At 41.7% G+C, this 15,691-nt stretch overlaps 1 protein-coding gene across 1 annotated transcript; it reads right to left on the bottom strand.

The window, feature by feature from the left end:
• Positions 1 to 3,248: 3,248 nt before the first annotated feature.
• LOC143279450 (phenazine biosynthesis-like domain-containing protein 2) lies at positions 3,249 to 15,178 on the bottom strand. Its single transcript, XM_076583493.1, has 9 exons — positions 14,699 to 15,178; positions 12,807 to 12,906; positions 11,920 to 12,018; positions 10,790 to 10,899; positions 9,902 to 9,931; positions 8,341 to 8,432; positions 6,339 to 6,526; positions 5,416 to 5,478; positions 3,249 to 4,227 (listed from the first exon to the last, which is right to left on the bottom strand). Exons 1-9 carry the CDS (start codon positions 14,804 to 14,806, stop codon positions 4,118 to 4,120), a joined length of 900 nt encoding a protein of 299 aa, XP_076439608.1. The 5' UTR covers positions 14,807 to 15,178; the 3' UTR covers positions 3,249 to 4,117.
• Positions 15,179 to 15,691: the final 513 nt, after the last annotated feature.

The following is a 15,691-nucleotide window of genomic DNA, read 5'->3' as shown; positions in this document are numbered from 1 at the left end:
AGTGTTTTTTCCCCCTATTTTTACGATTTAAAAAAATCTGTGGATTATAAATGAAGCGGATGGGCCAATGTCCTCAGCACAGTCTGGTCTTATTTGCCCCTACGGAGCTAAATGGTTAGGATAATGTGTCATGAGCTGTGTTTTGTGGGTTTGTCTTGGTGGGTTTGTTTTTTTTCTTCTTTGTTTGTAGATGTGGCAGTTTTGTGTTGACGCGGTTGACCATTTGTATGGTTTGACAGTCCTGATATGGCCCTGTGTGGTCAACTGGACTAAAAGCAACAATAAACATAAACTTTGGCCAGAGGACTTGTTTTTAGATCTAGTAAATTAGAGATCTCTTGCTGTGCTACAGTGTTGAGCATCATGGACTCATCATGGAACTTGTGATTCAGTCCCAATCAGTTGCAAAAAAAACAAAGAAATAAAAACAACAACAACAAAAAAAGCAACCCACATACACATACAAAAGAAAACAAAAATGCTACAGGATTTTTTTTTTTTTTTTTGAGGGGGGGGGAGGGTGTAGGGGGGCTCTGACTGCCAAGTTGAAAGTTTTGGAGTCTGTCACATGAAGACTGGATCCACACGGTCAAGTCTTATCCACTAAACACATGCATCTTTGAGAAAATGGCTCTCAAATTCTCTGAACAGTCTGATGATTACCACACATGAAATAGTCTTGAATTCTGTGGCTGTTTATGACCAGGTTCAGATGAACAGCCTGACCATGAATAAGAAAGAAAAAAAAAGAAATATGTATTTGCTAATAAGCAATCTTGTACATCTACTCATATTAATAAAAGCTTCCTTCTGTTCTCCCACAAGCTAGCAGTAACTTTATCTTTTTGGTAAAAAGAATAGTGTCAGCGTCAGTGTAAACTGGACAGCTTTACATTGCTTGACTTTAATTTTTTTTTATATACATTTATCTTTTATTTCTTTTATATACATTTATATATCGGTCATCAGTCTATAACATTAACCACTTCTCCTTGGCGGGTAGTGAAATAGCTGATGCTTGCTGTGGCTGAAGTCACACATAGCACAGTCACATGTTGCACACACATAGCACAGTCACACATTGTACCTCACTAATGGAGGACCTGGCCAGACGCTGAATATGTGAGTAGCAGATTTCCATATTGACATTTTGGTGATTTTTATTTTTTAATCTGTTTTGGTAATAAGACATGTACTTTTGTTCACCATCTTGGTCAGCACAACAGTCTGTTGGTTTCATGTTTTCAAAATACATATTGTTATCAGTGAAACAGAAGCATGAAAAGTTTGCAGCAACATCAAAACTAAGTGAAGCAATGAATGATTTCTGAGGAACAGTTGAGAAAATATGTGACCTCTGGATCCCAACTGCAATCTGTCAAGTATTACAAAAATCGGCCATTGCCGCCTATGTGAATATCATTTAGAGCTGCATGTTTTTTGGTTACTTTTAAACTTTCAGTGCTTAGCCTATTTTATGCCCTGTGACAACTGTTTGGTCAATGATTTTTTTTTTTTTTTTTAATTGAAGCATGCAAATTACAGAAAGAAAGTATATATAACCTACACTTCTCTGAAAGACAAATGAACACACAATCCATTTATGACAATTAATTTTTACATGAATTTGATGATTTTACAATAGGAAAATTCCTACAATGATGCCGATGGAAATTTTTGTCTTTGGGCACTCTTTGCACACAACAAGGGGAGAGAAATTTCCATCCTGGTGCATGCACTCAACAGCTATATATATATATATATATATATATATATATATATATATATTTTTTTTTTTTTTTTTCAGATCAAGGGAAATGCTTTCAATCTTTGGTTTGTACTGGCTGAAAAAGACAGAGGGGGTTGACAGCTGGTAGGAATAACTGGAACATAGTCTGCAGGGGTTTACTTCTTTTGTTCAAAAGAGTCAGAAATATAATTTTTAATTTATTTCTTGCCCAAGAAAAGAGCAGGAATTTGTATATACACCTGCTATTGTGTATGATTTATTTTATTATATATTATTATGTTTATGCTCGTGTCAATTTTTTTAAATGGTGAAAAACTGATGGAGTGGTCAACATCAGAGGCATGTCCTAGGTTTATGTGCATGAATGTGACTGTGCCTGTGCCTAATTTTCTTTTCCAGGATTTTCCATTCAGGTTCTGTGGGACCTATGTTTAGTTTTTCAGTCCTGATATGTTCCTGTGTGGTTAACTGGACAATTAGCAACAAAAGACTTTTTTTTTAAATGTGGATGCTTTGCTTAGACAATTACAATGTAAAAGTTGTTAAAAGAGATTAAAAGAACACAAACCTTGCAATTCCTGTGTAATGCAGTTACCCTTCCCTGCACCTTGCAACTTCATAGTAGGAGTTTCTGGTTTGTCTATTGAAATTTGTCAGTTTTTATTCTGCATTTGTCCTTTCATGATGGATCCTGGCAGACACATGATGATTTGTTTGATTATGTGAGATGAGCATGTCTACTGCTGACTTTCTTGGATTGAGCAGCTAACGATACTGTATTTTGTAACTGATTAATTGAGCAGCCATTTAAAAGAGTGTGTACATATGTAAAGTTCATCATCCAAAAAAAGGCTTACTGACAGTTCTTTTGAAATTTTTGTAGAGATAAGTGGTCATGTCAAGTCTTGATGATGACAGTGAACAAAGTTCATCAGACTGTCATAATTTTGACTGTGTGTGTGGATGTGTTTGTGTTTTGTGTGTGTATGTGTGCATGTACATGCGTTTATGTGTGCTTGTGTGCGTGTGTGTTTGCAAGCAAATGCAATGTTATCAATGCATGAAAGAAACTTTCAGAATACAAACTTGCATGCTTACAGGAAATCTCAAAATTATAACACCAAGCTTACATGCTTATTTCCATAGCATGTGTGTGTTGATGTGCATATACAAATGTGTGCATGAATGAGTGTTTATGTCTAAGTGGCTGTTTTTTTGTGTGAAAGTCTGCCTGTGAATGTGCATATATGACTGCAGATGTGCAATTGTAGCAGGGTTATGCAATAAACTTTTGTTGTTTTTCATTGTCTCAATCACCTTTGACCTTAGCCAGTTGACATTTTAGAAGATTAATATAAAAAAAAATGTTTTTGACAATTTGAAACTTTGCTTCCATCAAAATGTGCGGCAGTTCATAAAGGATAGCATACTGTGGGTCATGCTTACACTGACCTTGCTTCAAGTTTGCAGTGTCGACAGATTATAACTCTGTTCCTCAAAAATAACACCTCTGACACTTTGACACACATGTTTCAAACATTTTAATGTGTATGCTTACTCCTCTTAGACCAGTTCACTGCCTTTTTATGAAACATGATATACAGAATGCAGAAAAAAGAAGTAAAAAATTATCAGTAATAATCACACAACCTGAGATGAATTTCTACCCATATAGGTTTTCATTCTGTCTTCCCAAGTGACCCTGGCAAAACATGAAGGCACAAAACAGACAATACACTGTCTGTCAGGCAGCAGTTCTTTAACCAATTCTAGAGTGTTGATTTGCTGATGGTGATGTAAAATGTCTCAAGTCTGTTGCTCAATTTTTTGCTTAGATTAAGAGGTGATTGTTGGGTTCCAGATCACAAAGGACAAAACTTTTCAGATTCTGAAATTTGGCAGACAGTTGACACGTTAATGAAATGTACAGATGCAACATAAGTTTTCAATTCATCAACACCCAAGTCTAAGGTCTTTCAAACACTGCTGAAACCACATCTGATAAGATTCTGATACAAAATGAAGAACCAAAACAACATGTAAAGAACAACTCTGGTTAATGGAAATCTGATTTAATGGAGAATTTGAAGAGAACTGAACTGATTAATTGGGAATTTGAAAAGATGTCAAAGTCATCCTATGATATGCAGGTCAGTTTGAAGGACAGGTTAATCGGAAGAGCACAGCATGATTAAACTGTTTCAAGAGATCCATTGATCAAAATCATTCATAAATATAATGGGTCATGGGTTTGAAGAAAAACTGGTTAATTTGAACTGCATGAGACAATCTGATGATTTGAAGAGATCCTGTGACCATAGATCTGTCCACCAAAGTCACCTTGGTCAGACACACAGTCCATTCAGGTCAGATTCTCAGGACTCCTTTCATGACCAACGTGGCCTTGCCGCGGAGACAGACCCGGCTGCCCCTCACCTTGATGTCAATCTCCCCGCCACGCTGTGAGCACTGACGAGCTGAAAGCACACCACGGGGCTCTGACAACATGAGCAAAGGGATTCATCGACATTATTTATCATTATAACATCATCACCACCATCATGAGGCAGATAACATAATGAATATGCACATTTAATGTTATCACCACCATCACTTGGCGGACGAAGCATGTGCTCATGTACACACACAGAGAAATACACACAGTACATGTGTACATGCACAAGTTTTGCATGTGTACAAGTCAGCTCTCTAATATATACATACACATACACCCATGCATGAATATTTAAGCCTTTGACCTATGCTGGCTAGTTTAGACCAGCTACCCCCCCCCCCCCCACCACCCCCCCACACACACACACACAGAGGCACACATATGCATGCACACACAGAAAGGTAACAAGACACAACCAGTTGTCCATGAGTATTTTCTGCCATCACAGTCATCAGCTGAACAACAAACATTGCCTGTCCACTGAACATCTACACAGCATACTCAACAAGTCATGTGAATAGGCCAGCTCAGGCACTGAAGTTTGGGAATTAATAATTGCTTGTGTTTAATGACTGCTGCCCCCCACCCCCTCCAACCTTGTTCTGATGGGTGCGACAGCCCAGTGATAAGAGCATTGGACTTCCAATCCTAGGGGCTTGAGTTCAAATCCTAGTTGTCTGTGTAAAAGGTGGAGATATTTTCTATCTCCCAGGTCAACATATGGCTGAACACCCATCATGTGTGTGTATATATATATATATATATATATATATATATATATATAAACTATACATATGTATAAACAGAGCATCAAACAAGCTTTTAAAAAAAATGTGTACATATTCCACATAAAAGAACCAATGACAGCTAATGTGTTGTCCCTGGCAAAATTCTGTGGCAAAATGCACTGATCATAAAACTAATACACTTGCAGACAGAACAAGAAAATAATTATGGGTGGCGCTGTAGTGTGGCACTGCATTCTCTCAAGGGACAGCATCCTGAATTTCACACAGAGAAATCTGTTGGGACGAAAAGGAAAACGAGACAATACACGACGACCAGACAAGACAATATGAACACACACTCACCAACTCCCATCATACCTTATGAATGCCCCCTTATTCTTTTTATTTTTTTAATTTCTTTTATAGAAGTAAAAAAAAACATGAGCTGTTCATCAGCACATCAGACCAGTGTTGACGCTCACCATAAAACTCTTGCTTCCCAAGCACTTGGCTCCAGTAATGTGCCAGGACCGTCTGTGCTGATCCTGTAACATGGTGGTTTAACAATCTGAAGCATGGCAGCCAACATACGTTATCATAATTGCAGAAATCAGTTTCATAAAAACCTCCAATAAAAGCTTGCATCAACAGAATGGCGACACAAGCTATGAATTAAGTGACTGGTCACCAGCCAAGCCAGGCATGAGCTGTCGGCGCTTAAGCCGCCTCACTCAACTGTAAATCTGAGGTGGCACCCTCTGATCAGGTAGAATTACGGTGACTGTTTAAGATCTGTATAGTGTTTACACAGGAGGCCTGTTCAGCAGTTACCTTTTTCTCATCATTCTCTCCTGTGGTTTGCAATTTTTGAAGGTGAAATTGATTTTGTTTGTATTCATGAAGGCTTTCTTCCTGACATATTCAGTATTTCCTGTCATGTTCTTTATGTATTATTGTAAATGTAACAACATGAAATATCAGCCTGGACAATACAGACTTACTTTTGTTACAGGTCAAAGATCAATCATTCATGTGCACGTGCACACACACACACTACTACACTACTACCAATGCCAATGCTAATCCCTCACTCCAACACACTCAAAGCAGTTTCCAGTTCCACCAGCCTCCCAAATACCATGCACTCTATCCAAACTCTGAATGTAGAATGCTTATGTGTTTACAGGTATGCATATAAGAGAGAGAGAGAGAGTGTGTGTGTGTGTGTATGTGTGTTGTGTGTGTATGTGTACGAGGGTTTGCGAATGTGTGTGATGGCATGCACAAACATGTATGTGTTGTGTTGTGTTGTGTTGTGTGTGTGTGTGTGTTTGTGTGTGTATGTGTGTGTGCGTTTTCACAGGCACAGCTGTATACATAACCCAATTCCGTAACCTTGCCTCACCTGTGACAGGGTCTTCAGGCACTCCAGACCAGGGAGCAAAGCACCTGGACACAAAGTCGTAAGCCTTGCCATCCCCGTCCACATAGCCTTTCTCCACGCTACCCCGGGTGGTTGCTATGACAACGATGACACCCGTGATGGCGCTTTCCAACTGACCTATGTCTGGACGCCATTTTTCAAACTGTGACCTGTCGAGGTGAACCATTATGGTTTTAATACAACCAGCTGACTGGTGGTGCATTCCCTAGACAAGAATGTGCTTTTACTGTTGTCTTGAACATCAAAATTCGTTAACTTTGATTTTGTTGACTTCCAACAAATCATTCAATTATATGAAAGAAACACACAAACACACACACACACACACACAAATAGTAAAGAAAGTCAACAATGTATTATAACTTCCAACTTCAATGAGTTTTTAGTGAACTTATGGATATTTTGCAGATTCGACTGTTTTATCATGATCGATAAAGATGAATAGATAAATCAAATAAATCTGAAGACAGCATTTCTTGATAATGGTGCACACATGCTGATAAATAAACACCACTCCATGCAGTGTGTGATTCAAATGCAAATCTTTGCCACATCCTTCCCATCATCTCCTGTTTCTGCAGGAGATAGATAGATAGATAGATAGATAGAGGGAGAGAGAGAGAGAGGGAGAGAGAGAGAGAGAGAGAGAGAGAGAGAGAGAGAGAGAGAGAGAGAGAGAGAGAGAGAGAGAGAAGCTGTGTATGTTCTCCAGGGAAGGAAAAAAGCAGAATATATCTGAATGTCAGTCACTCTGTTATCAAAGTGGGTTTTTTTTTCATACACACAGAGACAGATAATACTAACACATGCACACGCACGTGCATTCACGCTTATACATGCAGACACGCACACACATACGCACGCATGCGTGTGCAAGTACGTACACACACATGCACGCACACACACACACACACACACACACACTCACACAACACACACACACACACACACACTCTCACATAACACACACATACACACAGACACAGCCACACACACAGATTCAAAGAAGCGAATTGAGATGACAATGGAAATAAAACATATTATTCACCAACTGACAAAACAGGGCATTAAAATAACTTTCTGTTGGGTACCTTCGCACTGTGGAATATCTTCAAATGAGTGGGTAGACCAAACAGCTAGAAGAGCAGCATGTAATTTCGAAGGCGCAATACAACTTGACATCCAGTTAGATCTACATGAATACATAAGTTGTATAGAAAATGTATCTAGAAATCAATTTAAGAAATTACTTATAGATTCAAATAATCAATATTACCAATGTTGTGTAAACACTAAGAATGCAGCTAACCCCAAACATTTTCTAAATTTGACACAAGCAGCACATTCAAGACAAATTACAAGTCTAATGTATAGACTTCGTTTAAATGCCTTTCGTACAAAATTTTCTAAAAATATAAAATGTATTTGCGGTAAGCAAATAACTAAGTCATCTACTCATTCATTGTCCGAGCATAAGACATTTAATTCCTAAAGATGTAGTTGATGACTTTTCTTCCAATATTTCATTAGCCACTGAAAAGTTTTTGAATGATTATTCATTGCTTAGAATGTTTTCGGAAATTTTAAACTCCAGTCCAGTTGGTATCCTCCTTTGATGTGTTATAATTAATGTTGTTATTTATATTTACATTGTTGTAGGTTAATACTTGTTGATATGCATATACATATTCTCCTCCCATGACACCCCATTCAATACACACCACAAATCTCTTTAGACCTTTTTCTTATAATATACTTTTCCTCTGATACATAACATGAATACTTTTTACACTAATATTCACATGCATTCCCTTTCCTTTATCCACTTCCTTACTCCTTTCCTTCTAAAAACACTTATAGTGAATAGACGTTAAACTGAAGATAAAACACACACACAGGGCATAAAGACAACATTATCACAAGCTACTTTACAAAAAGTAAAAACATATCTATGTATTATCACCTGGTCCAGACGCCGTCTTCCAAATGCAGCAGGAGATATTTGAGGGATGGACACCAATGAGCTGCCTGCACCGACGGCATTTCGCCCAGCGACTGCAGCACACACAGTACATAGACTGCAGCACACACAGTACATAGACTGCAGCGCACACACAGTGCATAGACTGCAGCACACACTGTACATAGACTGCAGCACACACAGTACATAGACTGCAGCACACACAGTACACAGACTGCAGTGCACACAGTACACAGACTGCAGCACATACAGTACATAGACTGCAGCACACACAGTACACAAACTGCAGCACACACAGTACATAGACTACAGTGCACACAGTACATAGACTGCAGCACACACAGTACATAGACTGCAGCACACACAGTACATACTGCTGTACACACAGTACATAGACTGCAGCACACAGTACATTAGATTGCAGCACACACAGTACATAGACTGCATCACACACAGTACATAGACTGCAGTGCACACAGTACACAGACTGCAGCACACACAGTACATAGACTGCTGTACACACACAACACAGACTGCAGCACACACAGTACACAGACTGCAGCACACACAGTACACAGACTGCAGCACACACAGTACATAGACTGCAGTACACACACAACACAGACTGCAGCACACACAGTACACAGACTGCAGCACACACAGTACACAGACTGCAGCACACACAGCACATAGACTGCTGTACACACACAACACAGACTGCAGCACACACAGTACACAGACTGCAGCACACACAGCACATAGACTGCTGTACACACACAACACAGAATGCAGGACACACAGTACATAGACTGCAGTACACAGACTGCAGCACACACAGTACATAGACTGCCACACACACACACAGAGACTGCAGCACACACAGTACATAGACTGCAGCACACACACAACACAAACTGCAGCACACACAATACAGACTGCAGCGCACACAGTACATAGACTGCTGTACACACATTACATAGACTGCAGCACACACAGTACATAGACTGCTGTACACACACAACACAGACTGCAGCACACACAGTACACAGACTGCTGTACACACACAACACAGACTGCAGCACAAACAGTACATAGACTGCAGCACACACACAACACAGACTGCAGCACACACACACACACACAACACAGACTGCAGCACACACACACACACACAACACTGACTGTAACACACAACACTGACTGTAACACACAACACAGACTGCAGCACACAAAACACAGACTGCAGCACACAACACAGACTGCAGCACACAACACAGACTGCAGCACACAAAACACAGACTGCAGCACACAACACAGACTGCAGCACACAAAACACAGACTGCAGCACACAACACAGACTGCAGCACACAAAACACAGACTGCAGCACACAACACAGACTGCAGCACATGTAACAGAGGCTGTAGCACACATCTGACTGTAGCACACAAGAAACAGACAGCAACTTGGAGAGACAGACAGAGAAACAGAGAAAGAATAGCATGTAGAGAGAGAGAGAGAGAGAGAGAGAGAGAGAGAGCTGACCTTGATGACAGCATCGTAATCCGATATGCTCTGAAACATGAAGGAAAAAGTATGGGACAGTCAAGATGACTAAAAAAAACGTACAAACATCCTGAAACAAAACAAAGAAATCAACCCGGCATCTTGCATAATTTCGACGAAACCCATCAAATATAAAATGATCTGGTGGGAACAAAATATTATCGTTACACACACATGCTAGGCCGTTAGCGATTTCTAGCCTGTGCGCTCAGTAGAATCTGCTACTCAACCACATCCAGTACTTTGGTGCTAGATGTCCCACTTTCTGGGAAGGTGTATGAAGGTGAAGAAGGACGGAGGGTAGTGGGAAGGGATAGAGGGTGGTGGTGGTTTGGGGGGTGGGGGTGGAGTAGAAATCGTAACTTTACGATAAGGACCTTAACAAAATTAATGCAACACACCTACACGCACGCAGTCGCATAATAACCGTACTTTGCCAGTGTATGCAAATCTGCGAGTGTGTGCATTCGTTCTCTTCAAAGTGTTGCCGGCGTTTTGTGTGGTGTGTGTGCGTGGCTGGTGTGTGTTGTGTGTTGTGTGTGTGTTGTGTGCTGTGGTGTGTCGTTGGTGTTGTTGCTTGTCTGTCGATTTTGTGGCCTTGGGCGTGTTGCATGTTATATTCTGCAAAGCAATGTTTCGATTTGTGGCCTTTGGCCAAAATTCAATGAAACATTTTCGCTTCCTTTCGTCTCTCACCGCTCCCCCCCCCCCCCCTAGACCACCCCCCCCTCCCCTCCCTCTCTCTCTCTGTCTGTCTCTCAGCGAGTCTTTATGTATGCCTGGCTCTCTCAGTATCTGAATGTCTGTATCTTTCTCAGTATCTATCTGTCTGTCTCTCTCTCTGTGTCCCCCCCACCCACCCCCCACCTGTTTCTCAGTGGTTCCCAGAGGGAAGTCCATGGCCAGGTAGTCCCCCTCCCTCTTCACCACCAGCTCTCCGCTCAGTGTCTCAAACGTGATCTCCTCATTCCCGTTCTCTGCTCCACGTTTCCCGCCAGCCAGGACCCGGCACAGCAACAAAGCAAAAGGACAGATATCGAAATCAAAAATGCTTCAGTGAACATCGGGCATGAACCATAGGTCTAATTCAGAGCAGAGGTTGGAGGGGTGACGGTGTCAGTGGGGGAGAGGATGAAGCAGTCAACAAACGTAGCCTGTCAAACATCTTATTTTCAACGTGCATCTGCATTTTTCATGTTGTCGAAAGGAGGTACATTTTATCACAGGCTGAATAATGTTATAAACAAACTTTGGTTATGTATCATTTCAAAAACTAAAGGATCAGACAGAGAGAACCTTGACAGGTGGATTAGTCAAGCTGCGATCACCCGTGAGTCAGTCTGATTTCAGTCAGTGACACAAGTGGTTCCTGCCATGATCCCTCTCCCATCCTCACACACACACACACACACACACACACACACACTTCTGTCTCCATCGCTCCTTCAAAAATAAAAATATATAAAATTTTAAGAAATAAAATTAAAAAAATTGTGAGACAAACCGAAATACGTTATGTCTGGGACTGCATTTTGGGATTGTTTTGCTGAAAGTATAACCAACGACCGGGTTCCATTGCCGGTCCTGGCATTTAAAAACAAGAACAAACGAGCACACATACAGTCGTACAATGACCATGACCATGAGCGTTAAATACCCCCCCACCACCACCACCCACCCACGACGCGCCCTCCATGTCCTCTCCTCAAACCCCCAATCCCCTGGTTTTGAAACTTACACATTTTCGTTTCTTTTTGTTTTGTTGACTCTGTGTGTGTGTGTGTGTGTGTGTGTGTGTGCGCGCGCGCGCTCTAGTCTTTGCGTGTGTGTGAAAATGCTCACACACATGCTTGCGTGCGATCGTCGCACATGTGTGTGGATACTCGAGTGAACAAAGTTTGTTGCACGTGAAACACACCGACACGCGTATTCTCCGGACACAAGGAAGGCGACGAGACTGCGAGAGCACCCAGGACTGAATGTCACCGTGACCTCACCTATCTGATAGAAGAGCACGGCAGCAGACGCCAGTGTTGCGTGACCACACAGCTTGATCTCGTGTCGTGGGGTGAACCAACGTAACGAGAAACGACGCCCTGAACACACACACATACTCACACACATGTGTGTATATATATATATACGTAAACACTAATAATAATAATAATGCTATTAGTATATTGTTACTATTACTGAGTATTTATAAAGCCCTCTACCTCCGTAGCACAGCTGTGGCCAAGAGAGCTAATACAAATAGCCTTATTAATCCCAAAAAAGTATATGAATTTTTTTTAAAGGCAACAAGAGTTAACTATACAGTGCTCTATGATCAAAACCATATATATATATATATATATATATATATATGGAAGACATGAAATGCGTCTATAGCAATGAGCGTGCACGCGCGTGCACACACACACACACACACACACAAACACACGGGCGCGCGTGCACTGACACACTTACCCAGACATCTATTAAGAGTATTTGTACACTGACATTTTGATACCACATTTGAAATGAGATTTTGTTTTGTATATATGTATGTATATGTGTATATATGTATATTCCTTGTCATTTTCGTCTTTCCATGAAGTAATTATGTCCCACCTTTTTCTGATTCGGTTTATGCGTTGCAAGTTTCATGTAGGCCTACACCTTGTCTTGCATGGAACAATGTATGCTGCATATTTTACAGGTCAATAAGTATGTTTTCACGTTTGCTATGTTCTATCATGCGTGCGATTTGTCTCACAGGTGTGCTTCTTCGTTTTCATAAGTTTACGTTCCGAACTGAAGATGATTGTCGCTGTTGATTTTGGACGGGCAGTCGGAGAAGCAAGCCAGCAACAGAGAGATGATAATTTTGACCGTTACTGACCTGTCTTGTGGTCATCCTCAGGGCGGAGGGGCAGGATGTAGGCCGTTTCCGACAGGTTCATCTCCATGGCGATGTTCTGAAGGGTGCTGTCGTCCATTGTCTCACCACACCAATGTCATGGGAGGAAAACGTCGGTGGTGTTTTTTGTTTTTGTTTTGTTTTTTCGGCGAAGGGATAACAGAAATATTTAAGTACTGGAGAGAGAAAGGGGGGTGGGAGAGAGGGAGAGACACAGACAAAGACAGAGAACAAGGAGACAGGCAGAGAGATAGAGAGAGATGGGAGGGAAGGAACGAGCGGGGATGGGGGGGGGAGGCCGAGGGGAGAGAGAGAGAAAGTGTGTGTGAGAGAGAGAGAGAGACAGAGACAGAGAGACAGAGGGAGGGAGACAGAGGGATAGGCATTTACATACATACATACCTCTCTCTCTATATATATATATCTTTATATATACATACATACATACATATACAGAGAGAGCGGTGTGTTTGTGTGGTGTGTGTGTGTGTGCGCGCGCGCGCGCGTGCGTGCTTGTGTGTGTGTGAGCGAAAGTGAGAGTGTGGTGTTTGTATGCGCGCGCGTGTGTGCCGGAGAGCAGTGTGTGTGCTTGCTCGCTTTTTCCTGCCCCACACCTAGTCCCCTGTCAAATGTACGATTTTCTACACCCTATCACATACAGCTGTTGCTATTTCTGCTGCTACTATCAACGCCACCTTTCCACACCACAACACAAGCCTACCTCCCCCCCCCCCCTTCATGCCCCTCCTCTCTCTCTCCACTACCATTATTTCTGCTTACTGAGGGATAGTATGTAGATCAATGTTTCAGCTGCATTTTTTCCCCATGACCTTACTCTGGCTTTACTCTTACTTTCTGCAGCATGCATTGACCTGTATGTACATCTGACTGAATGACACAAGAAACGAATGATGAGCGCCAAAAGGCAGAGCTCCGTCGGCTCTAAATAAGTAGGCTGCCTGTTGTGCAAATGAGTGTCCATATCAGTCATATCCAAATCATCATCTCCGCACTTGCCTGACGGATTTATCTCGATTATGAAATATATATATATGCAAGTGGCCGGGTCATTTGTGCGTGAAAATTGTGTTCAAAATAAGGTCAAAGCAGAGGTCTATATGAGATAAATGAGATAGATGTTATCAACTGAATATTCAACGTCTCCTGAACTTTCACGGAATGACTCCCAACAATGAATGGGTAAACAAGAGAAAGCGAGAGAGGGAGAGAGAGAGGGGGGAGATGGAGTGATAGAGAGCGGGTGAAAGAGAAAGAGAGGGTGTCACAGACAGACATTGCGACAGAGAGATAAGGACAGCAATACTGACTTCAGTTTATAAAATGATGATGATGATGATACTACCACTACTACTACTAATAATAATAATGCAACATCCCTTTTGCATGGGTGTTTCATATTTGGCACACTTAAGTTATTGTACCATACAATTCAAATAAGCCCATAATTACATTTTAAAAAAATACTCAATTTTTTTGCCCACTGAGTTTTACTTTACTTTTAGCATTCAAGTCATATGTCGCCTCAACATGCAGCATTTATTCACACATATTTACCAGCTTCAGCCAATATTTGATGTACTTCAAATGCAAATTACAACTGATGTCATGGAAACTTAAGTTAGAGAGAAAGCGAGAGAGACTGAAAGAGAGAGGGAGAGACAGAGACAGAGAGAGGGAGAGAGAGTGGAGGGGGCGGGAAAGGGAGGGGGAGGGGAGTGCAGTGTAGTGGACACACACACACACACACCTACTTTCCTGGAATGGTTACCCCCGTCAGCCAGGTCACCTCCCTCGGGTGAAGGGGAGGTGCTGTCGACGTAAAATTTGAACGAGACAGAAAGGCACGCACTCACCTCTCCGAACTGCAGAAGGCACACAGCCGCTGGGTTGCCGGCGAAGGGCTGAGATGCGAACGCATCTACTGTGTACAATTTCAGTTCTTTCTTAGCCAAATCTGCCATTTTTCTCCCTGTAGTGATGCACGTGATACAGGAGTGTGCAGATTTTTTGCTACCTTTCCACTCGAACTTTGTTGTAGTTCGTACTGAGAGAGAATAACAAAACAAAACTGAAAACGATAGAAACGCCAAGCGTTACACGAGCAGCCGGTGTTGCTAAGATGTTTTGAAGTAAAAACTAAGATATCCCTAATCTGGACTCAAGCGAGACCTGTGTGTGTGTGTGTGTGTGTGGAGTGAGCCAGCTCTCCGCTGTCAAGTGTTGTTTGAAAACTGGAACACGAAAAACACGCTGCCTGTTGACCTCCAACGTGTGCTGTCTGTTCAACTGTATGTGTGTGTCGGCTTGTCGCGCTTTCAGGGTCAAAAGCATCACGACCTTGACACCACGAACTTTTTCAACGTTGTTCCCATCGACTTCAACATCCCCCCACCCTCCTGTCGTCTGCTCGCTGAGTGCTTGGTGGACACGTGATTGAGAGGACATGTGTCGTAGTGGCAGTATGTTTTCTGATGAATTATTTACGATCTTTTGGCAGTCGGCGTTCTGGTACAATAAATGATCATAATTATTATCTTTAAAAAGCAGAAGAAGAAGAAGAAGAAGAAGCAGTTTTCTTGCTGAGGTGGGTGAGATAATGTTCTCAGGCCGAAGGTTCAACGTCGGAGGAAGAGGAATGTTTCTTGGTAAATGTTGGCAGTCAGTGATTTTTCTTCTTCTTCTTCTTGGAGGTTGCGGCCCTTTATATAATTAGTTACAGCATCATCGCGTGGAACAATGACCATGACTATGATCAGTTTTGTTTGTTTTTCCTCCTTTTTTCCCCGTGACCGCGGCCACAGCACAAAGAGATTAGAGGTTCATATACCAAATATACATGTGTGCAG

Source organism: Babylonia areolata, chromosome 2 (genome assembly GCF_041734735.1).
Source record: "Babylonia areolata isolate BAREFJ2019XMU chromosome 2, ASM4173473v1, whole genome shotgun sequence".
NCBI classification, from domain to species: domain Eukaryota; kingdom Metazoa; phylum Mollusca; class Gastropoda; order Neogastropoda; family Buccinidae; genus Babylonia; species Babylonia areolata.
Note: the sequence above shows the minus strand (reverse complement) of the source record. Positions and strands in the feature narration are given on the sequence as shown.